This window comes from Aptenodytes patagonicus, chromosome 3 (genome assembly GCF_965638725.1).
Source record: "Aptenodytes patagonicus chromosome 3, bAptPat1.pri.cur, whole genome shotgun sequence".
In the NCBI taxonomy this organism is placed as follows: Eukaryota; Metazoa; Chordata; class Aves; order Sphenisciformes; family Spheniscidae; genus Aptenodytes; species Aptenodytes patagonicus.
This window is the reverse complement of record NC_134951.1, coordinates 3,338,620-3,361,166: the sequence shown is the minus strand read 5'-3', so window position 1 is coordinate 3,361,166 and position 22,547 is coordinate 3,338,620. Positions and strand designations below refer to the sequence as shown.

The following is a 22,547-nucleotide window of genomic DNA, read 5'->3' as shown; positions in this document are numbered from 1 at the left end:
AGCCCAGAAGGACTTTTGCCCTTGAGCCAGAATTGATTCAGCACCACTCACTTCATAATGCAAATTATTCAGCCATCTCAGCAACCACTGCACTGGCGAATAATCCCCTTCATTAAAAAAGATGCAGAGTCAAATCTCAGCTTCTCACTGTGATATGGAAAAACAACATCTCCTAAACTGGAAATATAGGTCAGAAAAAGTCTATTCTAATTTATATGGATAAAAAGAGCCCAATATGCAAATTAGGTCATGACAGCTAAAATTCCTGGGGATGCAAAACAGCCTAATAACATGTATTTATTTTTAATGCATATTTAGTTCTAGAGAAAGGACAAAGAACGGGAACAACATAACATTAGGCATTTCAGTTCATGAAAGAAATGAAGTTGTATTCTCAAAAGGCAATATTGGTTAGCACCACCGGCAAAGACTCTCTTTGCTACTTTGCAAAAAGTATAGACCGCAGGTATTTATGAGGTGATTATGGGCAAGGGACCACTAAATTGGTTGCTGGTGGGATGGCTGGACATCAGCCAACTAAGTCCCATCATTGAGATTTCATTGGCGAGAGCAGGAATTGGAAGAACCTGAAGGCAATGGAAGACACTGTCTCCTATCAAACAACTCACATATAGTGCATATGTCTGTCGTCGAGTCTTCAGTCCTGCATGAACCAATATACATTTATCTTTATGGAGTCTCAGCATATCGATTTCCACGGCTTTTTTTAATTTATCAACACAGAGCTATGTTTTATTTGTTTCCTCCAAGAGCCTCCTAGCAATGTCTTTACCACGGATTTAATGAGCATCCTCTCCACTATATCCTCCAAGTCATTAATGAAAATATTGAAGAGTATTGGACCAAGAATGGCTCCCTGAGGGGTTGGTAATTCTATTTTGAATGTATTTAATATGTCTGGTGACAATAGATTTTGTATTTCTACTGTTTTTTGTTACACCTTGTAATAATACTGAAACCATCAGGACTCTTAATAACATTTGAAATACAGGACAAAGGTGCTTTGTGCTTTAATCTGAGACTTGCAAATTTCATTCAAATTATAAAGGGAAGAGAGTTAGAGAAATGTAAAAAAAGAAAATCAAAAATGGGTATATTTTACATGGAGAGATTACTTTTTTCCCTTTAATCTCTAAATGAAGTTACAGGCCTGTAGCAGAATACATAATGCTGGTTTAGGGTCGCTGTAGCGTTTTTTATGTGTACAGCTGTTCTTCCACTGGTATAAGTAGACACATCTGCTCATTAGCAATACAATGTCATTTCTAGTGTCTAATTTTAATTATTTGCAGATGATAGATTCCTTATGCAACGTCTAAAAAAAGTACAGTCCTTCAAAACTGGTGAGAAATAAATATACCCTCTGCAACTAAAATGGGTCAGCACAATCAAAACCAGATATTAATCTGGAGAATTCATGTATCAGCACTAAGGCTAAATGCCAAACTGTTTGGAAGGTCACAGGGAGAAGAAAGGGCTCATACATCTCTTCTTTATCGTGGATACACAAGACATATGGACTAAGAGATGTTCTGAATGAATCTGGCAGGTGATGAGTTCGTTGTAGTACAGATGGTCCTCAACTGCTGGAAAAATATCAGTTCTGCTTTCATTTCCTGTACAAACACAGGCAAGATAAGGACTTCTTCATGACAGAAAGGAGGAATGAGATTACTTACCAGTAACTTTGGTCCTTTGTCTATTCACGCTCAAAGAATCAATAAGGCTAGAAGAAAATTTCCAGAAGGTCCTGGACAGCGGTGGGTGCCTTGACCCTTCACCCCACGGTCAGAGGGCGGCCAAAACGATGGAGTCCTGGCTTCCTCTCAGCTCCTTCCACTAATTCAAACATCCCAACAGAGAGCCAGAAGAAGCAATGAAAAAGGATGGGATTTGTGTACAACAGGGGCTCACCCCAGAGAACTGTAGGTGTACCTAAGTTATTTCTTGTGGGCTGGGAAGGATTAGGTACTCTTGACAAACATGGGGAGCAGAACTACCAAAACAAGCATCCGTTTTGGAGCGTATTCAAGAGAGAAAAGAGCTAAAGGAGGCGAGTGGATTTTTCATTTGCCCCTAACAGGTTTTCAAGAGAAATAAATAGTATTTGTTTTCTCTTCTGCTTGTCTTCTGTACAGCCATTGAAAGCAACAAGGAGCCTTTCTTTAAAGTTGCCCCGGACTGGGCTGAAATCTCTGACACGTGTAGGACTTCAGCCACAGACAGGGTCAGGAGAATTATGAACAGTAATGTGCTTTACAGGAATCACATTTGCACCATGACAAACAGATTCTTCTGTATCAGATTTTTCCAAAGGTTTGCAGAAATAGTTTCTGACACCCCACAAAGAGTGGCCAAACTTTCTGATCAGATAAAATATGACATCTGCCTCCCTGAACATAAGGCCAGCTGGGTTTTGCAATTGGCTCACAAACTGTAGGTCAGTGCTAACGCCAGAAGGGTGGTCCCACTAGCAGCCATGCTCCTGGCAATTTAAATCCTGGCTGCAAATTACATCTCACTTCAATTCACGCAGGGTTAATTTTCAGCTTGATCAGAGAACTTTGTGATTGCCAGTGTCAACACAAAGAAAGAGGTTATATCCTGCAGACAGGCCAGGGAGAGAGAAGAAAATTGCCCTTTTCCCTAACAGTTAAGTCAAAGATTAGCTTACAGCAATCGTGAAACTACAGGCTGAGGCACAACACAGACAAACTGATGGTCTGAAAGTCCACATCCCTCCAGACACTCAGCACGGAGGTGCCAGCAGAACCATCGTCAGGGTGGAATTTTGAGGAGACGGTCAGGCTTATATCTTAAAAATCTGGAAGGCTCTGAGGATGGCCTCATAACGCAAAAACAGGGCAATACAGAATCTGCCCTACACCTCTATAAACTTCGGAAAAATAGAATTATGTACAAAGTGAATAGCCATAAGATTCGTTTGCCATATTTTCAGCATATCACTTTCATTCTCTTTTTCTGTATCAGTGACAAAGAAGCAACCACCTCAAGCACTTATAGAGCTGTACGCAGCAATCCTCTTATAGATAAGATCATTCCTAGGAGAGAAGGAATGCTGATCCGTGCATTAGAAGCTGAACGGAGATGACAACCATATGTCACTTGGCAGAAGTTGGGGGTTTGTTTGTTGCTTTTTCGGTATCCCAAATGTAATGAATTATAAAATAGAGCCTAAATTAATAGTCAAGGAGGACTTTATCAGGGCCCCACACTTAGGAGATGCTCATCTGGGAGAATCTCTTTCAACTCATAGACTGTTTGACTTGATCAAAGGTTCTTGCTTTTCAATAGATTTCTGTATAATACTCAGACTCAAGAGCTTCACGGAACAAGAGCCAGGCTGCCTCCCAGAGAAAATTCAAATCCCAGTGAGATGTCGGTCTCATCTTGAAGGCAGGAGGTCCAACTGTTTGGAAAGCAGGAACTTTTGAATATTAATATGTTCAGATAATAATGAATGATAGGACTGCCAGTCTGTACTCTTTAGCAACTTGGTACCATCTAGATTGATATTTGAAAGGTCTTTAACTGCAACAGAATGTACATATTTGAGGTTTAATGACATTAGAACAATTAGACAAGTCCATTGTCTACGCTGGGGGTAGGAGGGCTTAAATGGCATTAACCCAACTTCTGGAAAAAAGATAAGACAGTGCCACAGACAAAGCTTTTCTACTTTTGAGTAAGCGCTATTCTCAAGAAGTCCAGCATTCGCTGGCTATATGAGACACTGGATTCATCCAAAGAGTGTCCTGAATTTCATGAATAAGAAATCTTCCTAATTCATCCACATAGTAAAAAAACTCTCTTTGACAGACCAAGTACTGCATTCCCGTAAGGCTGGCTAAGTAAGACTTACTGTGTGCACACAGCTGAACCTCAGGAAAGGAGAAAAACATCATAGGTCAGAGAAATAACTCTCACTTTCAGTATCTTTACATAAAACCACATTTCCCATAGCAAGCTAAAAGCAAGGAGTAGATACAAATCAAGGCAAAGAAACAATTACACCTTAAAGATCTTCTACTGCTAACAGCCCAAACTTGAAAGGCTATATAAGCATACCATCCCTATCCTACAAAACAAAGAAATGTGAAACTGGGACCCTGTGGTTTCCTTGTTTTCCTCAAATGAAGAAAGGTGGTAGAGACGTGATGACCTTTGCAAAGTTCTTGAACAGACATTAGCATTAAGCAACCATAAAAATACATAGATAAAGCAAGCTGTCCAAGTCTGGGGTATGCAAAGTCTTCAGAGAAGACTGCCATCTTCTCTGTGGATAAAGTGATGCTCTCACTTTTGGCAAATTATTACAGAAGAACCATTTGGAAATTCTACTGAGCCAAGCTTAGATAAAGGCTTAGGTATGTTTACACCAAGCACTGCAGTGCCACATAGATGCCTGAAGTAGTTGTGGATGACTTGGGTATCTACACAGCACAGTGTCATGCAGCGATATTAGCTCACATCCCAGAAGGAATACAGCCACATTAGCGTGGCTCTGTGCCCGGGCTAATTAGGTGATGTTTCCCCAGTTGCCAGAAAGCAAAGAGTGAATCATACATCTGCCAGCATCCAACCTTCTCCTGAAAGCACAGACTGGAACTATTTTGAACCTCTGTTATGTGAGAATGCAAGGTGAATATAAAGACATTGTCCTGGTTTCGGCTGGGATAGAGTTATTTTCTTCCTAGTGGCTGGTACAGTGCTGTGCTTTGGATTTAGGACGAGAGTAATGTTGATAACACACCGATGGTTTAGTTGTTGCTGAGCAGTGCTTACACTAGTCAAGGACTTTTCAGCTTCTCATGCCCTGCCAGCGAGAAGCTGGGAGGGGGCACAGCCAGGACAGCTGACCCCAACTGGCCAGAGGGACATTCCATACCATGGGACGTCATGCTCAGTACAGAAACTGGGGGGGAGTTGGCTGGGGGGCGGTGACCGCTGCTCGGGGACTGGCTGGGCATCGGTCGGTGGGTGGTGAGCAATTGCACTGCGCATCACTTGTTTTGTATATTCTTTTATTGTCATCGTTGTTGTGGTTGTTATATTATTATTATTATTATTATTATTATTATTATTATTATTATTATTATTATTATTATTATTATTATTATTATTTTCCCTTCCTTTTCTGTCCTATTAAACTGTCTTTATCTCAACCCATGAATCTTACTTTTTTTTTTCCCCGATTCTCTCCCCCATCCCACTGGCTGGGGCGGGGGGGAGTGAGCAAACGGCTGTGTGGTGCTTAGCTGCCTGCCAGGTCAAACCACGACAGACATAATGCCATCATTTTACTTTGTTTTAAAGCCAGAAGGAATCATAAATTCATCTGATCTGACCTGTTTATCACAACTACTACACTTCATCCACGTAACCATTCTGTCCAGTACATGAACTTCAGTCAGCCTAAAGCACTGAAGTCCTTCAGAGATTGATCTATTGTATGCGTGCCACAGGCAGAGCCCAACCATACGCTGTCAAAGCCAAGACTACCGACATGGCAGACGACTGATTAGGTGGTAGTTGCCCGGATTATTTCAGCAGAAATCCATTCCTCACGCTTCTCTGGAAGGTGAAGAATCTTATAGTCCTGGCCATTGGTTCCCAGCTCTGGCAACCAGGATGAATCCCAACATGTGAGCAAGACACATGAACCAATTATCTAGAAATAGGATTCTCTGCTATATCAAAACAACCAGCCCATTACAAAGAAGCCAGCCTCTGGTGATGGCCAATCTCTGACAATCCAAAGAAAAAAAGAACAAAAAAAGACCTAAAAACAACCACTGGGAGGATAGGGAGAAAACCTCATTCCCGACCCCTACGAGCAAACCACAAAGGCCCTGAACGTGGTTTGAAGATGGCAATTGTCTTAATGCAGAGCTGCGAGTATTTCAAGGATGGTGCAGACAAATTGCTCTGAACACAACTGTAAAGGAAGGAGTTGAAAAGGGAGGCTCATAAATCAACAAATCCCAGTATAGGCCACCACACTTGACGCACAGACATAGAATTTCTTCTCAGGGCTTAAATCAAGCGCCTCATAAAATGATAAATGATCTCATCTTAAAGACTCGAAAGGATGGTGATGGAAAAAGACTCCAAAATTTAATTACACTGCGAGCTGTGAAACTATTTTATTTCATGGTGGAACTTTTCAAACTTCAGCTTCCAGCTACTGGAACTTGTGGCTTACCAGTGGCTGGGTTGTCAACCTCACTGTGAGATATCTGCTCCTCACATAAGTACCTGTAAAGATGACTCCATCATAGTTTTATGTCTCTGCAACTGGTTGAATGTGTTTATTCACAGCACCAGGCCAGTTTTCTAGGCTCTATATCCTTTTTCTGCCCCTCCTTTGAATCCCCAGCAATATCTCCGTATAATTCCTGGTACGTCAACACAGAAATTGCACTAGATGTTCTGAGATTTTGCTGACTCTGCATGCAGAAAATAGCTTTCATACTCCTGATTAAGGCTTCCCTTTTCATATAGGCAGGAGTTGCAACAGCCATTTTTGTCTGTGCACTGTGCCCTGGGCTCACTGGAAGACCCTTATCCGCGACAGCCCCTGGATCCCTCTCAGAGTTACTGTTTTCCCAGGATGGTATCACATTTTGAAGGTATCATCTGCACTTTTTGTTCCCAGATGTAGTAACAAGTGCCATAATTATGATAGCTGTTAAAATATTGAAATGAGTTACTGTGTGTAATATTTCTGGGAAATGGTAGGAAGGATGACGTTTATTGAAACTATATAAACATGTAAAATGTTTTCTCAACACAGTTTCCCATTTATGTTTGCACAGATGTGTGTAATGTCGTCACGAAGCCTCTTCCAAGAAAGATAAATTAAATCAAAAGGTTCGAAGAAGGCAAATAGCTAGAATGCTCTGCTGGTGTCTCTACACACCATCTCTTACCTCTTTTTGTTCCCTTTTTCTAATCAGAAAAGATAGTCACTGCCATTGAAAAATATAAAAAACAAACAAATTTTTTTACGAAGGACAAAAGTCCTTGGCACAAATAAAATGACCAGCTCTGAAGCTGCGAAGAAATATGCTTTAATTTAAGAGACAAAAGATAGCATTACAGAAGAAATTGTCATAATCAAAGTTGGAAAAAAAATTTCTATTGTCTACTGTGCCTCTCTGTGGGAATTTTCCCAGCACAGACAGCTGTAAAGGAGGGGCGGTATTGTGAATTTCTGTACTCTCATTCTCTCTCTCCCTCTCTTTCTCTGTCAATAAACGTCTGCAATCATATTCTTGAGCTCCAGTGTGATTTCAAGGTTCATCTCTTCCATGCAGCTCAAACACTAATTATCCCAGCTGTAATTAGTAAGATAATTAAATACTGGCTCACTCATCACTCTACCTTGTGTCGGGTCATGATTCTCCCAGAAGACCTTGAGCAGTTTCTCAAAGCTGATGTTTTCTGGCTGATATACTACTCGTACAGTCTCTGTGTGGCCAGTTTTACCTTAAAAGACAAAATAAAATCAGATGTTATTAATGAGAATTAGCTAGTGCGTATCTAGTTTTTTATATCTGAGATTCAAAGCACAATCCTTTGTATTCCTTTCTTTTTTTTCCTAAAGGTGTTTTGATTTACCATCATTTATACTTAAGCCTTTTTATACAATATTTTATATACATGCCAACTCTAAGATGTCTGCTAGTTTGGACAAGACCATCATGAAATAAAATATCCAGAGAGGGAATAAGGTAAGACAGTGATGTTACGACAGTAGTTTGTCAGCTTACAGGAAAAAAAAAAAGAATAGTTCTTAAATATTTGTAACTGACCACTAGTAAAATATTTTAAAATACTCTAAATACAACATTAAAATATGAAAACTTGTATTTCTAAGTTGTCTTGACAATATAAAACTGGGCTTTATTTCCATGAGGTAAGATATGGATGAAAGAATTGATTGTAAAAACAAATTTTGAGAGTGTGTTTACACAAGATCACACAAATAATTTCAAACTATTTCACATCATCCAAGCCACTGATGCCAACAGGCTTCAAAAGGAGTCAAAGAGAGCCTGACTGAACTTTATGACAGCAGGTGAAGTTCAAGGAAGATTAGCAGGTGTTACAGGTTAAAACATATTATTCCTATTTTTCAGTTACATTATGGGCACGATTTTTTCGTTCCTTATGGTCTCATCACTCACAATATTATTGAAAGACCCAGCTTCACAAAATGTGAAGGATCTGGCCACATAATTCACTTCAGTTGTAACTAATAGTTAGACTGATGAGTGCTCAGACATCTCAGGGTGAAAGTCCATTGCACTGAGTGCTACACAAGCATTTTATCTTTTATATTTTATAAATATTATATAGTATATATCTTACTATTTATAAATGTAGGCATATTTGTTCTCATAATATACGCATGAATGTGGAAAAAAACTTATCTTATTCTTCAGTTAAATCATAATAAGTAAATACTAAACAAAAGTAAACTGGACAGCCAGATCTGCCTTTTGGTGAGGACGTAATAAGCTCCTTGATCACACTAGGCCAGGTTTTTATTTCATTGATACCAGCATAAACTTCAGATTTACTCAACTGACTTCAATAGAATAGTTGAATTTCATGCAGTGCAACAACCAGCTGAATCCGGCCCAGCGATGGGTTCTGAATTCGCTGTCACCAAACAAGAAAAATCAGTCTATGAGTAACTGAGGAGTGTTCAGTAGAAACACCAATTCAGTACCAAGAGAAATCTTAATTAAAAAAAAAAAAAAGTAGAAAGAAATAAAAAGGATGCTAGGATATATTAGAGAGACATAACAGGGAAAAGTGTGGCAGCATTATATCAGTTAATGGGGCACCAGAAATGAAGAAAACCTAAATGAGGCACAGAGGGGTGGGCTAGCTATTAAAAGGGATTTAAAAGACTGGGATTAAATTTAGCCTAGAATGCAGAGGAGTAAAAGGGGACACATCTGGGATATCTGTAATGAAAATTTTGATAAAATCAAATTGGTTCCTATCTAGCGTGCTTCACAATACAACAAAGAGAGATTAAAAGACAAAAAATGTACAAGGTTCACGTAACGTGTAGCTAAAGCCATGTCATCCTGTCCACCAGGATACTGTCCAGGCAAATGATGGCCCAATTCCTCTATCACATGCGCTACTGTCGTGGTATATTGAAGTCCATGGAAGCAACTCATTAGCTGAAGGCAAATTCTGATGGTAGGTTAACAGAAAGGGATCACACATTTAGTAGAATAAAAATACAGGTCACAGATAATTGGCTTAATAATAAAGTGAAAAGGTCTTTCTATATTATGGCAGGAACTGATGGCCATCTGAGGTCAGGGATGGAATTTATTCCAGATTTCACGGTTTAATATGGACTATCAGTGAAAATAATGGGGTTTGCCTTAGCTGAAGCCCAGGTCGGGAGTTTTGTCGTTGCTTGAGATAAAGAAGGAGAACAAACGGACAGTGGTTTGTCCAGCTCTCGCAAGCCTGCATCGTATAAATAAAAAGAGATTCAGGAGTGGCTTCTGACTTTAATTCTTTTTTTTTTAAGCCAATGTGAACCTTATGAAAGGTTCTTATCACTCAGGAGCAAATTGCTTGTCTAAGATGACTAGCTTTAGATCACAAGAGAGTTTCTTAAAGAAACAACAGAGGCATTACCTTTCCTCTCAGTTGAAGCAGCAATTACATCTTGTCAACACTGTCTGCTCTAATCCAGAAGTTCAAAGAATCAGCTTTCTTCTTTCCCTCTGCATAAGGAAATAATGGTGCTACTCTGAGAACTATAGCCTGACCTCGAGGAAAAAATCCTCAGATGTGTGGCTAGCAAACTGTTAGAACCTAGAGCATATTTAAAATCAATATTCATCCTCAGAGGAAAAGCAAGGAGGTAATGCTGCTGGTCCTATAAGATTCACGTCTAATTTTCCTCAAAGCCTTTCTACAATCTAATCTAGTGGATTTTCTTTCAAAATACGGTGTGGCTATTTCTACTTAGAACAATCTTAGTCATTTGTGGTGAGCAATCCTACTTCCCAACAATTTTAGTGGAATCTACACCAATCAACTGGGTAGACATGAGCAAAGAGACAGGCAAAAGGCTCCATGTGGGACAGATTAACCACAAGATTTCCTAGAAGAAGCACAGAGAGAAAATGGTATCAGGGGACAGGAGAAGAAGAAGAACAATCTCTCCACAAGCGCAACATGCCTCACAACAAGGAATCAAAAGATACCACGAGGTTACCCTAAGTAGCATGTAGAAACTACAAGCTCATCGGTGCCGAACGTGACTGAGCTGCAGCCAAAGTGGCAAAAGGAAACTTAAATTGGGTTATCCCTGTTGATCTTTTTATTTCACTTTTTGCCTTAGGCTTAAGTTCGACTATGGAAACAGAATAATCACGTTTCAGTTTGGGTTTCGTACATTCATACGCCAAAAGAACAGAGCAAGCATCAAACCAGCTAACCACCCTTCTGTATTGTAAAAAAAAAATCATTGAAATATTTCTAATCAAATCTTTTTCGTAAGCTTTCTTAAAATGGAGAGGCAGTAATCAAAGAGAAACAATAAACCCACTTGTTCTCAAAAAAGCTGCATGTCTTTTAACAAGAAATTTAACAGGCTAACACTGAACAGCTGAAACTATTTAAAATGATCAGTGATAGATGCTATTCTTTCAGTGATATTCAGCCCTTCACCTTAGTGCCTCTTTCAGAATTTCTCATGAAAGGTCCATTTATATTAAGTCGGAGAGTCATGGTGTCCTCGGTTCACCTGTTGCTTTTAGTTAGCTGATCTTTAACATTCCACTGTAAAAGCATGCTTCGCTTTAAGTTCCAAAAGTTTTAACAAGTACGAACATTTCTAGAAGCCTTCTCCCCAAAAAAGCTCAAAGTTTGAACCGTGTTTTTTAAATAATTTATTGAATCACTAAATATAATTTCATTTGCTGTTAACTGTGCAAATAGAAATCCTTTATTTATAGGTGCCATTATCGGATTTCCAGTTATGGTGCTCAGTTCTCCTTCAGCTTTAGAAGGAGCTTAGCCATTGAAGAACCTCGCTGCGGATGATAAGACTTTATTACACCGTGGCAGAGGGGGCTGTGTGCCAACAGCAGATTGTCTGTTTATCCTGTATCCATTTCCCACTTAGAAAGCACAGCCGCTCTCAGAGGATTAGCTACAGTGAGCTCTTTCACGGGGGATTCAAACTCTGGCAAAAATGTTCCTGTAAAGAGCAATAGAGAAAGACATCTGAGTGACACCTCAGCGCTCCTTTTCAATTTTTTTCTTCCTAATAGTGTTTAGATTTTCACCTTCTTAATCATCTCCCAGGTGAGTGCCCAAGCCGACGGATTACAGAAGCGAACTCGCTCTTTTCAACTTGCTGTATCCAGTAAGCATTTAATTATTCCCGGCAAAGCGGAACAACTTCAAAGGGCTGGCTTGAGAGCACCTCACCTGTGAGTACCCAGCCACCCGCCAGCTACCGCGCCGCTACCTGACATGTGGGCTTCATCTCTAGCTAGTCCAGCCCTGGATGAATTAAGTGATAAAATTTTTACTCCTCTGCATTCTAGGCTAAATTTAATTAAATGTTCCCACTGTTTGGAAGAGACTGTAGAGCGTGTCAGGTATACAATGGCACTAACATGTGGCTACTATTTTTTTACCTTCTTCTTTATATTTCCAATAACTTTAATGACTTTGTTAGCATTGAACTAGGAGATAATGTTTGGTTTATTATCCACCGTGAATTTCTGCCTTACAAAATAGAATGCTTTACCTTCTCAGTGTGATCCACGCTCTTTTATGCAGTTGTACTAAAACATGTCAATCTTACACAGCAAGAAGCCAATTTATCACTATGGGCCAGCCAACCCCGCAGCTGTTAATCAAAATAAAACTTTCCATGAATTCTAGAAACTTCTGCCTGGAAGGCAAAAACTTCTGCCTGGACCAAAGGAAACCATGCCTCTTCCAGTGCCCGCAGAAAGTAGCACATACAGCAGCTACCATGTAGTGCATACATCTAAAGAGAGAATTTTCTTAAATTTTATTCATTTGTTTTAGTAGAGGACAGATTAATTACACAGTAAAGGAAAATTTTAAAAGCTAAGAAAATTTGCTAATAGAAAAATGAACTGCTATAAAATGCAGTTTTGGTGACTGTTACAATCACTTACGTTTTTACCCCGTCAAATGAAAATTAAGAGAATAAAGGTCACAGTGAAAAGTGGGGTACAAAATGCTGTTACTGATAATTTTTTTCCACAGAAATTCAGTCGTATTTTTCAGTAAAACTAGTTGAATGAATTTAAAATGAAGGAGATTGTCAGTTTGAACAAAGAATATTGCTTTTTTCTAAAAATCTGCAAAACAAAACTACTAAACAAACTTGTTTCTTATTTGCAAGTATTTAAAATTTGCATGGTATAGCTATAAAAAGTTCTTGCTTTTGTTTGCTAAAATTCTATGTATTCTTTAGCAGCAATTTTTTTCTGATAATAAGACACTGAACAGAGTATCTGAAAGCAAGACCACTACTACTGACACTTTTTCTATTCTTATTCTAAAATAGCTGTACATTGAAGAATCCATAAAAGGAAAAAAAAAAAACAATTATATAGCCTATAGGACAACACACGACAGCAAAACTTTACTGTCTTGTAAACTCTGGCAAAAATGTTCCTGTAAAGAGCAATAGAGAAAGACATCTGAGTGACACCTCAGCGCTCCTTTTCAATTTTTTGAAAAAAATTTCGTCCTTATAGGTTGTGTCTTCTACAGGCTGAATGTCCACACTGCAAGCACTTCAGGAGGGATTACTTTAGACTCACTCTGGACTGAGTGCATTTCACGGTTGGAGAGCATTAAGTGTGCTCCTAGAGAGTATATTCTGATTTAATTTCATTCAAAAGGAATCTCAGATTCAAAAACAATTCCAGTGATTTCTTGCAGATGTCGGTGGAAAGCTTCTTCACCATTTGTATTGGGAGAAATGTCTGCATCCTAGGGAAATCGCTTTGGTTGCAATACATGATGTGGGATATCTCTGTTTCGAGTTGTGGTGCTTTGCTAGCCAAGGTAGGGCAGCCATCACAGAACTGGATGAACCACATCTGGACGGCCGGGCCCAGAGAGTTGTGGTGAATGGAGTTACATCCAGTTGGCGGCCGGTCACGAGCGGTGTTCCCCAGGGCTCAGTACTGGGGCCGGTCTTGTTCAAGATCTTTATCAATGGTCTAGACGAGGGGATCGAGTGCACCCTCAGTCAGTTTGCAGATGACACCAAGTTGGGCGGGAGTGTTGATCTGCTCGAGGGTAGGAAGGCTCTGCAGAGGGACCTGGACAGGCTGGATCGATGGGCCCAGGCCAACTGTATGAGGTTCAACAAGGCCAAGTGCCGGGTCCTGCACTTCGGCCACAACAACCCCATGCAGCGCTACAGGCTTGGGGAAGAGTGGCTGGAAAGCTGCCTGGCGGAAAAGGACCTGGGGGTGCTGGTCGACAGCCGGCTGAACATGAGCCGGCAGTGTGCCCAGGCGGCCAAGAAGGCCAATGGCATCCTGGCCTGTATCAGAAATAGTGTGGCCAGCAGGAGGAGGGAAGTGATCGTGCCCCTGTACTCGGCCCTGGTGAGGCCGCACCTCGAATACTGTGTTCAGTTTTGGGCCCCTCACTACAAGAAGGACGTCGAGGTGCTGGAGCGTGTCCAGAGAAGGGCAACGAGGCTGGTGAAGGGTCTGGAGAACAAGTCTTCTGAGGAGCAGATGAGGGAACTGGGGTTGTTTAGCCTGGAGAAAAGGAGGCTGAGGGGAGACCTCATCGCTCTCTACAACCACCTGAAAGGAGGTTGTAGCGAGGTGGGGGTCGGTCTCTTCTCCCAAGTAACTAGTGATAGGATGAGAGGAAACGGCCTCAAGTTGCGCCAGGGGAGGTTTAGATTGGATGTGAGGAAAAATGTCTTTACTGAAAGAGTGGTGAAACATTGGACCAGGCTGCCCAGGGAAGTGGTGGAGTCCCCATCCCTGGAGGTATTTAAAAGACGTGTAGATGAGGCACTTAGGGACATGGTTTAGTGGGCATGGGGGTGTTGGGTTGATGGTTGGACTTGATGACCTTAGAGGTCTTTTCCAACCTTAATGATTCTATGATTCTATGATTCTATGATTCTATCTTGTATATCATCTTGAAAAGGCTGAGAGAGTTGGGTTTGTTCAGCCTAGAGAAGAGAAGGCTCCGGGGAGACCTTATTGCAGCCTGTCAGTACTTAAAGGGGGCTTAGAAAAAAGATGGCGGCAAACTTTTTAGCAGGGCCTGTTGCGACAGGACAAGGGGGAATGGCTTTAAACTAAAGGGGGGGAGATTGAGACTAGCTATAAGGAAGACATTTTTTACGCTGAAGGTGGTGAGACACTGGCCCAGGTTGCCCAGAGAGGTGGTGGATGCCCCATCCCTGGGAACATTCCAGGTCAGGCTGGACGGGGCTCTGAGCAACCTGCTCTAGTTGCAGATGTCCCTGCCCACGGCAGGGGGGTTGGACTAGATGACCTTTAGAGGTCCCTTCCAACCCAAACTATTCTGTGATTCTATGATTCTACGATCTTAAGGATTAGTCTGACATTGCTCCTGGACAATACAACAGAATATCTCAAGTGGCATTCAGCTGAAGAAAAAACGTGAAGATAAGCATATAATTAATGCCAGTCAACATGGCTGTATGGAATATAGGTCTTGTCAGCCAAACTCGATTTCATTCTCTCATGAAATTACAAGTCTAGTTGTAATAAATGTAGGATGTAATAGCATGGATGTAATAGACTTAGACTTTATTAATGCATTTGACTTATTACTTCATGACAGTCTGATTAAAAAATTAGCACTATACAATATCAATAGCGCACATGTTAAATGGATTAAGAATTGTCTAAATGACAGTTCTAAAAAAAATTGTCTAAAGGGAACAAGCATGGAATGGCAGCATTTTTATCTGTCCTCTGCAGGGATTGGTACAAAGTCTCTTGCTGTTAAAGTCTTTCATCAGTAATTTTAAAGAAACAAAAAGTCTCAACTTACAGAATCTGTGGATAACTCAGATGAGAAGGCTGATAGGATGGTCTTATAAAATAATTACTTGCTGCGCTGGGCCCATTCAATCAAAAACGTATTAGAAACAGTCATATGTAAAATCGCTGCTTAAGGGAACAAGTGACACACACCACACCTGCAAATGGGGAACAATCTTTGAGGACAGTGCAAGGGTGGCAGTAGACAAGCAAGTAAATGCAGAATTTCATTGCAATATTTCAATAAAATGGAAGAGTGACTGAATTGGGATGCCTACGTAAAAAAGAGGTTGGTAGGAACAGCACTGGAGAGATCAGTCCTGACATTAAGTAGATCCGCAAAAATAGTTTCAGTGACAGCCACAAAGAGCCTGATATGTTTAGTCTTTCAAAAAGAAAACCTAGAGGTTTTTAATTAAAGGATATAAGCAACTGCTCAGGAAGAGAATGACGAAGTGTAAAAGGGGTCTTTGAACAAGCAGCGCAAAGGCATATCAAGAGCCAGTGGTAGGAATGGAAACCAGGGAAATTCAAATGGAAAAGTAGGCACGTATTTTAAATACTGAAGATGATTCTCTGCTACAAAACACTACGCTGCTCAATTACACCATTGGATCATTCGGGGCTCCTATAAACCTATGTTCTATAAACCGAGGGAAGTGGTCGATTCTTTGTCTCCTGATGTTTTCAAATCAAATCGGATTCCCTTCTGGGAGAGACGCTTCAGACAAATACCAGTTAAACTTAAAGGAAAAAGTTATAGGGCTTAATAAAACAGTAACTGAATGAAATGTAATGACCTATGATATAAAATATGTCAAATTAAATAACGCAGTGAGCCCCTACCAGCCTTAAATACTGTGAATATGAGTAAATCGCCCCTCTTCTTCCTTTGTTCACTTAGCTTTAACAAAGCCTTTCTGTCCCAAACACTGTTATCTGTACAAAGAGTTGGGACTTTTGTATTATCTTCTTTTCATCATGGTTGATGAGGTAGACTCTAACCTAAATGCAATTTCTATATGATCTTTATACAGGTGAGTTAAAATCTTTCAGCTACAGTGTTGCGAACAGAAAGACACCATACTGCCACATTTACAAAGTTCTCATTTAAAAGCCCAAATTTAATCTTAAACTTACACGTCAGGTGGACGGAGCCTTTACACGTCAATAAATTATGTTTACTGGCAAACCAGTTATACCTGGCACCGAGGAGATGCACTGCCAGGCTTGTAACATCTAGCCTGCGTGAATCCGAACACTAGATTAGGTGAATATAGAACAAAACAAGCGGTCATGCAAGTGAGAAACGCTAGCTTTAGGTTAGGACACACTAATTACAAAGTTAATCAATAAAATGAAGGATTAAATACGGAAGGAGTAATGGGAATCACAGAACCTGAGTGGCAACTCAAACTTCAGCCACTAACTAAAGCACAGGAATCATTATCCCACTGCATTACATTCCACACAGCTTTAGCCTCCTTCTAGTATCATCGATTTCTGCTGTCATACAGTTATGAATTTAGAAGCTCAGAAGATTGTTTCATTGCAAAGCTCCTTTGAAAAATTAAATTAATGAAATTATGTTGACATTTTTTATCATAACAGATAAACACAGTGAATAAGGATCTGCCCAGGAAAGAGATCCTGTTATCCATGGGCATGAAAAACTTTGAGGATAAAAGATTAATACCACGTCACAGTTGCACCATGCCTTTGTCCTAAAGACTTCAAAGTACTTTCTAAATTTGGATTCCGTTATCCCCATTTTGCAGAGCATAACCCACTATTACATTGTGTTCTTCGTAATTAATTTTCCATATATGCAACATAATTTCTCTAAATACTACAAGCCCTGGGCTGACAGCATTTCTGTTCTTTTAAAACCGAAATGCAAAACCTTACCTAATATAAATATTTAGTGTGGGGCTAAGGGAAACAATATTATCATGCTTAGATAATAAAAAATTCAGTTATTATATGATGTGTGGAATATATACAGTGATGCAATTTTGACTTCAGGTAAGAATTTCAAAAGGTAATAATTTGGCTATACTACCTACCACTTCCAAAAAATACCTCTTTTCTAACAAGCTCAATAAATAGGATGTTATCTTCAGCTGCATGAAATTAAGACACTAATTCAGCTGTGCCATGAAGGCATGTCGTTTATTTGAGATGGCTTAGGACAAACTCTGCCCCTCTGCTCTGCTCTGGTGAGACCCCCCCTGCAGCACTGCCTCCAGCTCTGGGGTCCCCAGCACAAGAAAGACACGGACCTGTTGGAGTGAGTCCAGAAGAGGGACATGAAAATGATCAGGGGGATGGAACACCTCTGCTGTGAAGAAAGGCTGAGAGAGTTGGGGTTGTTCAGCCTAGAGAAGAGAAGGCTTCGGGGAGACCTTATTGCAGCCTGTCAGTACTTAAAGGGGGCTTAGAAAAAAGATGGCGGCAAACTTTTTAGCAGGGCCTGTTGTGACAGGACAAGGGGGAATGGCTTTAAACTAAAGGGGGGGAGATTGAGACTAGATATAAGGAAGAAATTGTTTACGCTGAGGGTGGTGAGACACTGGCCCAGGTTGCCCAGAGAGGTGGTGGATGCCCCATCCCTGGAAACATTCCAGGTCAGGTTGGACGGGGCTCTGAGCAACCTGATCGAGTTGCAGATGTCCCTGCCCACGGCAGGGGGGTTGGACTAGATGACCTTTAGAGGTCCCTTCCCACCCAAACTATTGTATAATTCTATGATTCTAAATTGTCTGGACTTTAGCTCCTGCTCCAGAAGGCAGTGGGTCTCCTACATGCCCAGTGACAATTTGTCAGCCCTGCGTGGATGTCTCAGATACAGCATCTAAACGGCTGTCCCTTTAAGCAACTAAACCATTCCTTTAATCTCTATTTATTTTATTGTAAAATCCACTGACACAAACTGCAGCCCTCTGGCTCAGTTTTAGTCCAGACACAGATCTGCTATGTCATCTTGAGCAAGTATCCTAAAGTCTCCCTCAGGATTTTGCATGTAAGATACGTGAAGTTGTCTCCAGATACAACCCGTTGCCACGTGTGAGGTGGCAGACTGTGATCGTTTCAGAAATGGAATTGTGCATCGTGATTGAATCCTGACTGAATTATAAAAATGCTACCCCAGTTACTGCCTTGGTGGATGTGAGGTCAGGGGGTGGCTTTAGGACTTGTGTCATGTCCTTCTCTTGCCAAGGACAATATAGGGTCATAATACAAAGAGCTTCTGAAGCGAAGTACCCTAGGACAAGAAGATAACTGCAAAATGAGGGAAGATGGTTGAAACATTGACTTTTTCCTTAAAGAGCAGTGAATAAACCAAATGCTAATATGATCCCCAAAAAGCTCTGAGAGCTAGAGAAACTAAAGACAAGTCTTTGAAGAGCAGGACCCTTGTGACCGCGGCATCTGCCAGGAATAGAGGAAGCTGATTGTGGAGAGCAAAGAATGATTCGAGAGCGATTGTCCAGAGCCCGTCCCAGTAGCACAGACCGGTTGAGTGCGTGCAAGAACCTAAAAACCCACTAAATCACAAGTTCACAAATGGTTAGGAAGCTGAGACCATTGTTTCTAGATTGCATTTCAGTTTGCCTGAATATTTATGCTTCCTAAAGGGGGGGAAAAAAAAAGTTTGTGTTTAAAAAAGTCAAAAAGTAAAAGTGTTCACCAGCCTGAGTATTGCTGTCTCATATAAAGCTTTACTTGTTTGCTTCACCTGTGACTTGTTCCTGAGAAGGCAAATGGAAACCAAGGATTCCCTTTTGGTTGGAAAGGGAGTGATGTTCCAGGACAACTCTGAGCAGGTTCAGGAGTAAGGAGCTATAGAGACCCAAGTCTCCAGAAAAGAGTCTTAATGGGAGTTTGGTTCACAAAAAATGGCTGTAATAACCCAAACCAAAGCAGTATTGGGGCTCTGCTCTGGTACAGAAAAAGCACAGATGGAAAAGTGAAGAATATATATATAAATAAAATGCCTGGACTCAGTACTGAAATCCAGCTTCAATCTATAAAGGGAATATTTTTTTAATGTCAATTTAGCAGAAAATATGATTGATTTTTTGCTTGAAAGTTTACAGCTTTTAGCTGCAAAGCCTCTGTACTACAGTTATGCAGCACACAATTTCCTTGAATAAATGGACATAACGGAAGGCACAGAACAACAGAAGTGTGAAGAATATGCCGTGCATTGAGAACAACTTCGAAAAGGGATAAATGGAGGTAAATATAATACCTAGGGACATCTATTTATAGCAAGCTCAACGTAAGGAGTTGGAAAATGTTAAATAATCTGTAACATAAAAACGAAGAAATGAGAGTAAGATATTCTAATATCTATTCTTTTCCACTAGAATAACAAAAATTATAGTTTTATCCTTTTCTCTCTAGAGTGATTTCAGTAAGAGGTTACTGCTCTGAGGAGATCTCTGAATGCAGGGTTAGATTTCTGAAATATGCCAGTTCTCACTCTTTGTGAATCTGAACACCAACACAGTGCTTGGAAGAAAACTACATATCTTAATACCTGAGAATCGTAGGTAAGAATGTAAAAAAAGGGACAGATTGCTATATTTGTACTCTGAAAGCTTCCCTTTCATACCTAACTTTTATTAAACTAACCTGACAGTTGTATGATACACATAAATATGATTGGGATCATGACTTCCCTCGTGATTTCCCAAAAACAGATATGCAAAAAGCAGTACAGGCAACCTGGTTTCACCAGAGACCTCTCACAGACATCGAACTGAAAAGAGGCAGCAACGGAGCAGAGAACTTCATGACGACAGACAGACATTCAGAGGGCTTCCAGCAAAAAGAGTACTAGGATGAAAATTCAGGAGTAATTTATACTAGACAAACACTTTTAAGTCCACTAAGACTAATAAAAGAATTCTAGAAAGAAAGTTCTAAAAATGCCCAAGCAACCTGCTTTCTGCAGAAGTCTTTAACAGGAACAAATTGTGTAAGTGGGTAAGAGCTTAAAAAGACAAAATTTTGACAATTTATATATCTAGAACACAGCTATGAGAATGTTGGGGGGAAGTGAGTAAGTAGACATTGCGTGTAGCGTGGTGAAAGACCAATGACTGGGCACAGAGACAAAGTGGAGCACCTTTCAAAATGAAAGCAGGCTACAGACGTGACGGAGGAACTGCAGACAAGTACCTTAAGGATCAGGAAAAAATCGCCAAGTCAAAAGCATTAAAATTATTTTTAGTTATTTCATTTACAGTGCCTTGGCAAAACTGTACCTTCCCTTTAAGAGCTTTTGAAATCCTAGTATTTATTTTAAATGTAAACTATAACTCTTGCCCCTCTTAAAGTGATACTCCTGAAAGATTATTGAGGGAGGGGGCTAAAAATTTGCCCAGTATAAGTATTAAAAATTGCAGTGAGGTCAGAGACAGGTAAATCAGAAATGTGTAGTCTTTGGTGGGTGGTAGAAGTGTCTGCAAAGAGCGAGAAAGGGGAGTTCAAACCAGAAAAGGTGAAAGGGTTGATTGGCTGGTTGATACAAAAAGTGACAAGAGGAAATGGCCTCAAGTTGCACCAGGGGAGGTTTAGATTGGATGTAAGGAAAAATGTCTTTACTGAAGGAGTGGTTAAACATTGGACCAGGCTGCCCAGGGAAGTGGTGGAGTCCCCATCCCTGGAGGTATTTAAAAGACGAGTAGATGAGGCACTTAGGGACATGGTTTAGTGGGCATGGTGGTGTTGGGTTGACGGTTGGACTCGATGATCTTAGAGGTCTTTTCCAACCTCAATGATTCTATGATTCTATGATTCTATGATTTAAAAGGCTTAAAACTGTGATAATGAAATGAGTTTGAACGCCGAAGACTGAATTGGCAGACAATGCCAGGCCACTGCAGAGAGCCCACTGAAAACAGGTTTGCTACTGTACAACTTAAGGCTAACCAAGGAAATGTAGTTGCAGTCCAAGCTATGCGCTTATACTCCCTGCCTCCCAAAGAATCCCTATCGGATGAACAGCAACCATAGAGCTCTTGTACCTGGTCTGACCTTTGACATCACAAAGCATTTTGACAAATGATGTCATAGCCTACAGCCTGGTAATCAGGATATGGTGAAGACTAAGTCAGCAGAGCTGTTCTGGCATTGCCTATCAACCAGGCTCGAGGCAGCTCTTTGTCCACCATGAGGGAACCATAAATTGTTCTCCATGAACTGGAGATGGTGTTGAGGCACACTTAGGAAAATGTTTTCTTTTCTTTAATCATGAAGATAAAACCAGTGACACGAGCAAGGGGTTCCTCGCAATCACAGCTCCTCCTGGGGACCCTACTGAGTGTACAATAGAGCAAGGGGTTGTCTTTCTGCTAGAAAACAACATCTCCTCCCTTTCCTGCCTCATTTCATTATTATAATACCTGGACATTACATTGCAAATTGTAGCTGCCATCTCACTGTGCAAGGTGCTGTATAAATACAGAGTAAGAGACAGCCCTGTCGCCCGCTAAAACTGCTGGAAAGGATTAACAGTTCCCTGGTTGCAAGTTTATTTTTCCCAACTGGCCTCATGAAGGTCCCTGCAATGAGAAGAGGCAGCTTGTTCTATGGCCGGCATCATCTGAGGCTACACGAACGTTTTTAGAGTATCTCATTTCTGATTATGGTAAGCGGAATTCTTCATTCCTAGAATCTCACCCTGAGCATAAAACCCCACTTAGTGATGACAAGCATCTTCTTCAGGACACCGTGAAAAATATGCTCCATAGTGTCATAGGTTTCACAAAGACCATTAACCACTGGAAACAGATCAAACACCAGCTAATATATTTCTACAGCTGCATGACCCATATTTGAAATCAGGTTTAAAAAATAAAGGCAAGTAGATCAATCATTAGCCTTTAATAAATCTTTACAGATATTTCACTTTTTTGTGGCAAACCTTGTAGACGTTATTAATTCTCACCCCAATTTTAATGAATGGCTGTGCCAATGCTTAACCTCAAGAAGTCACGTAAAATGAATTATTACCGATGATTAATTATGCTGATATTAATTATAGGCCAATAAGAGCAACCTTTATTTCAGCCACTGATCAAATTAATTAAAATTGACTCCAGTAAACAGTTTACTGTTTACACTGCTACTTACACATAAAAAATATTTTTGCTTTTTTTGCTAAAATGTAAATGCTATACTTCACATTAGACCAGTGAAAGCATTTACCTCCTGCTTAAACCAAATGAACATTCATTGTATTTGACTATCCATTATTTCTATTCAACCAGTCACAAATCAAGAGTTTTAAATTACAGGTCACTTGTATCCTTTCTAAAACTCCCATTTAAATGGGAGCATTTAAGAAAAGCAAAGAAAGGATTTTAATTCAAGTGAAACCAGTATTCCTTAACATTAATT

General features: G+C 40.3%; 1 protein-coding gene across 1 annotated transcript in view; it reads right to left on the bottom strand.

Annotated features, from left to right (window-relative positions):
* MSRA (methionine sulfoxide reductase A) overlaps nt 1–22,547 on the bottom strand; it is a 308,215-nt gene that overhangs the window by 110,057 nt on the left and 175,611 nt on the right. Inside the window, exon 4 of the mRNA XM_076332575.1 lies at nt 7,429–7,533. Within this exon, the coding sequence (XP_076188690.1) occupies nt 7,429–7,533 (105 nt within the window). The remainder of the gene's footprint in view (nt 1–7,428; nt 7,534–22,547) is intronic.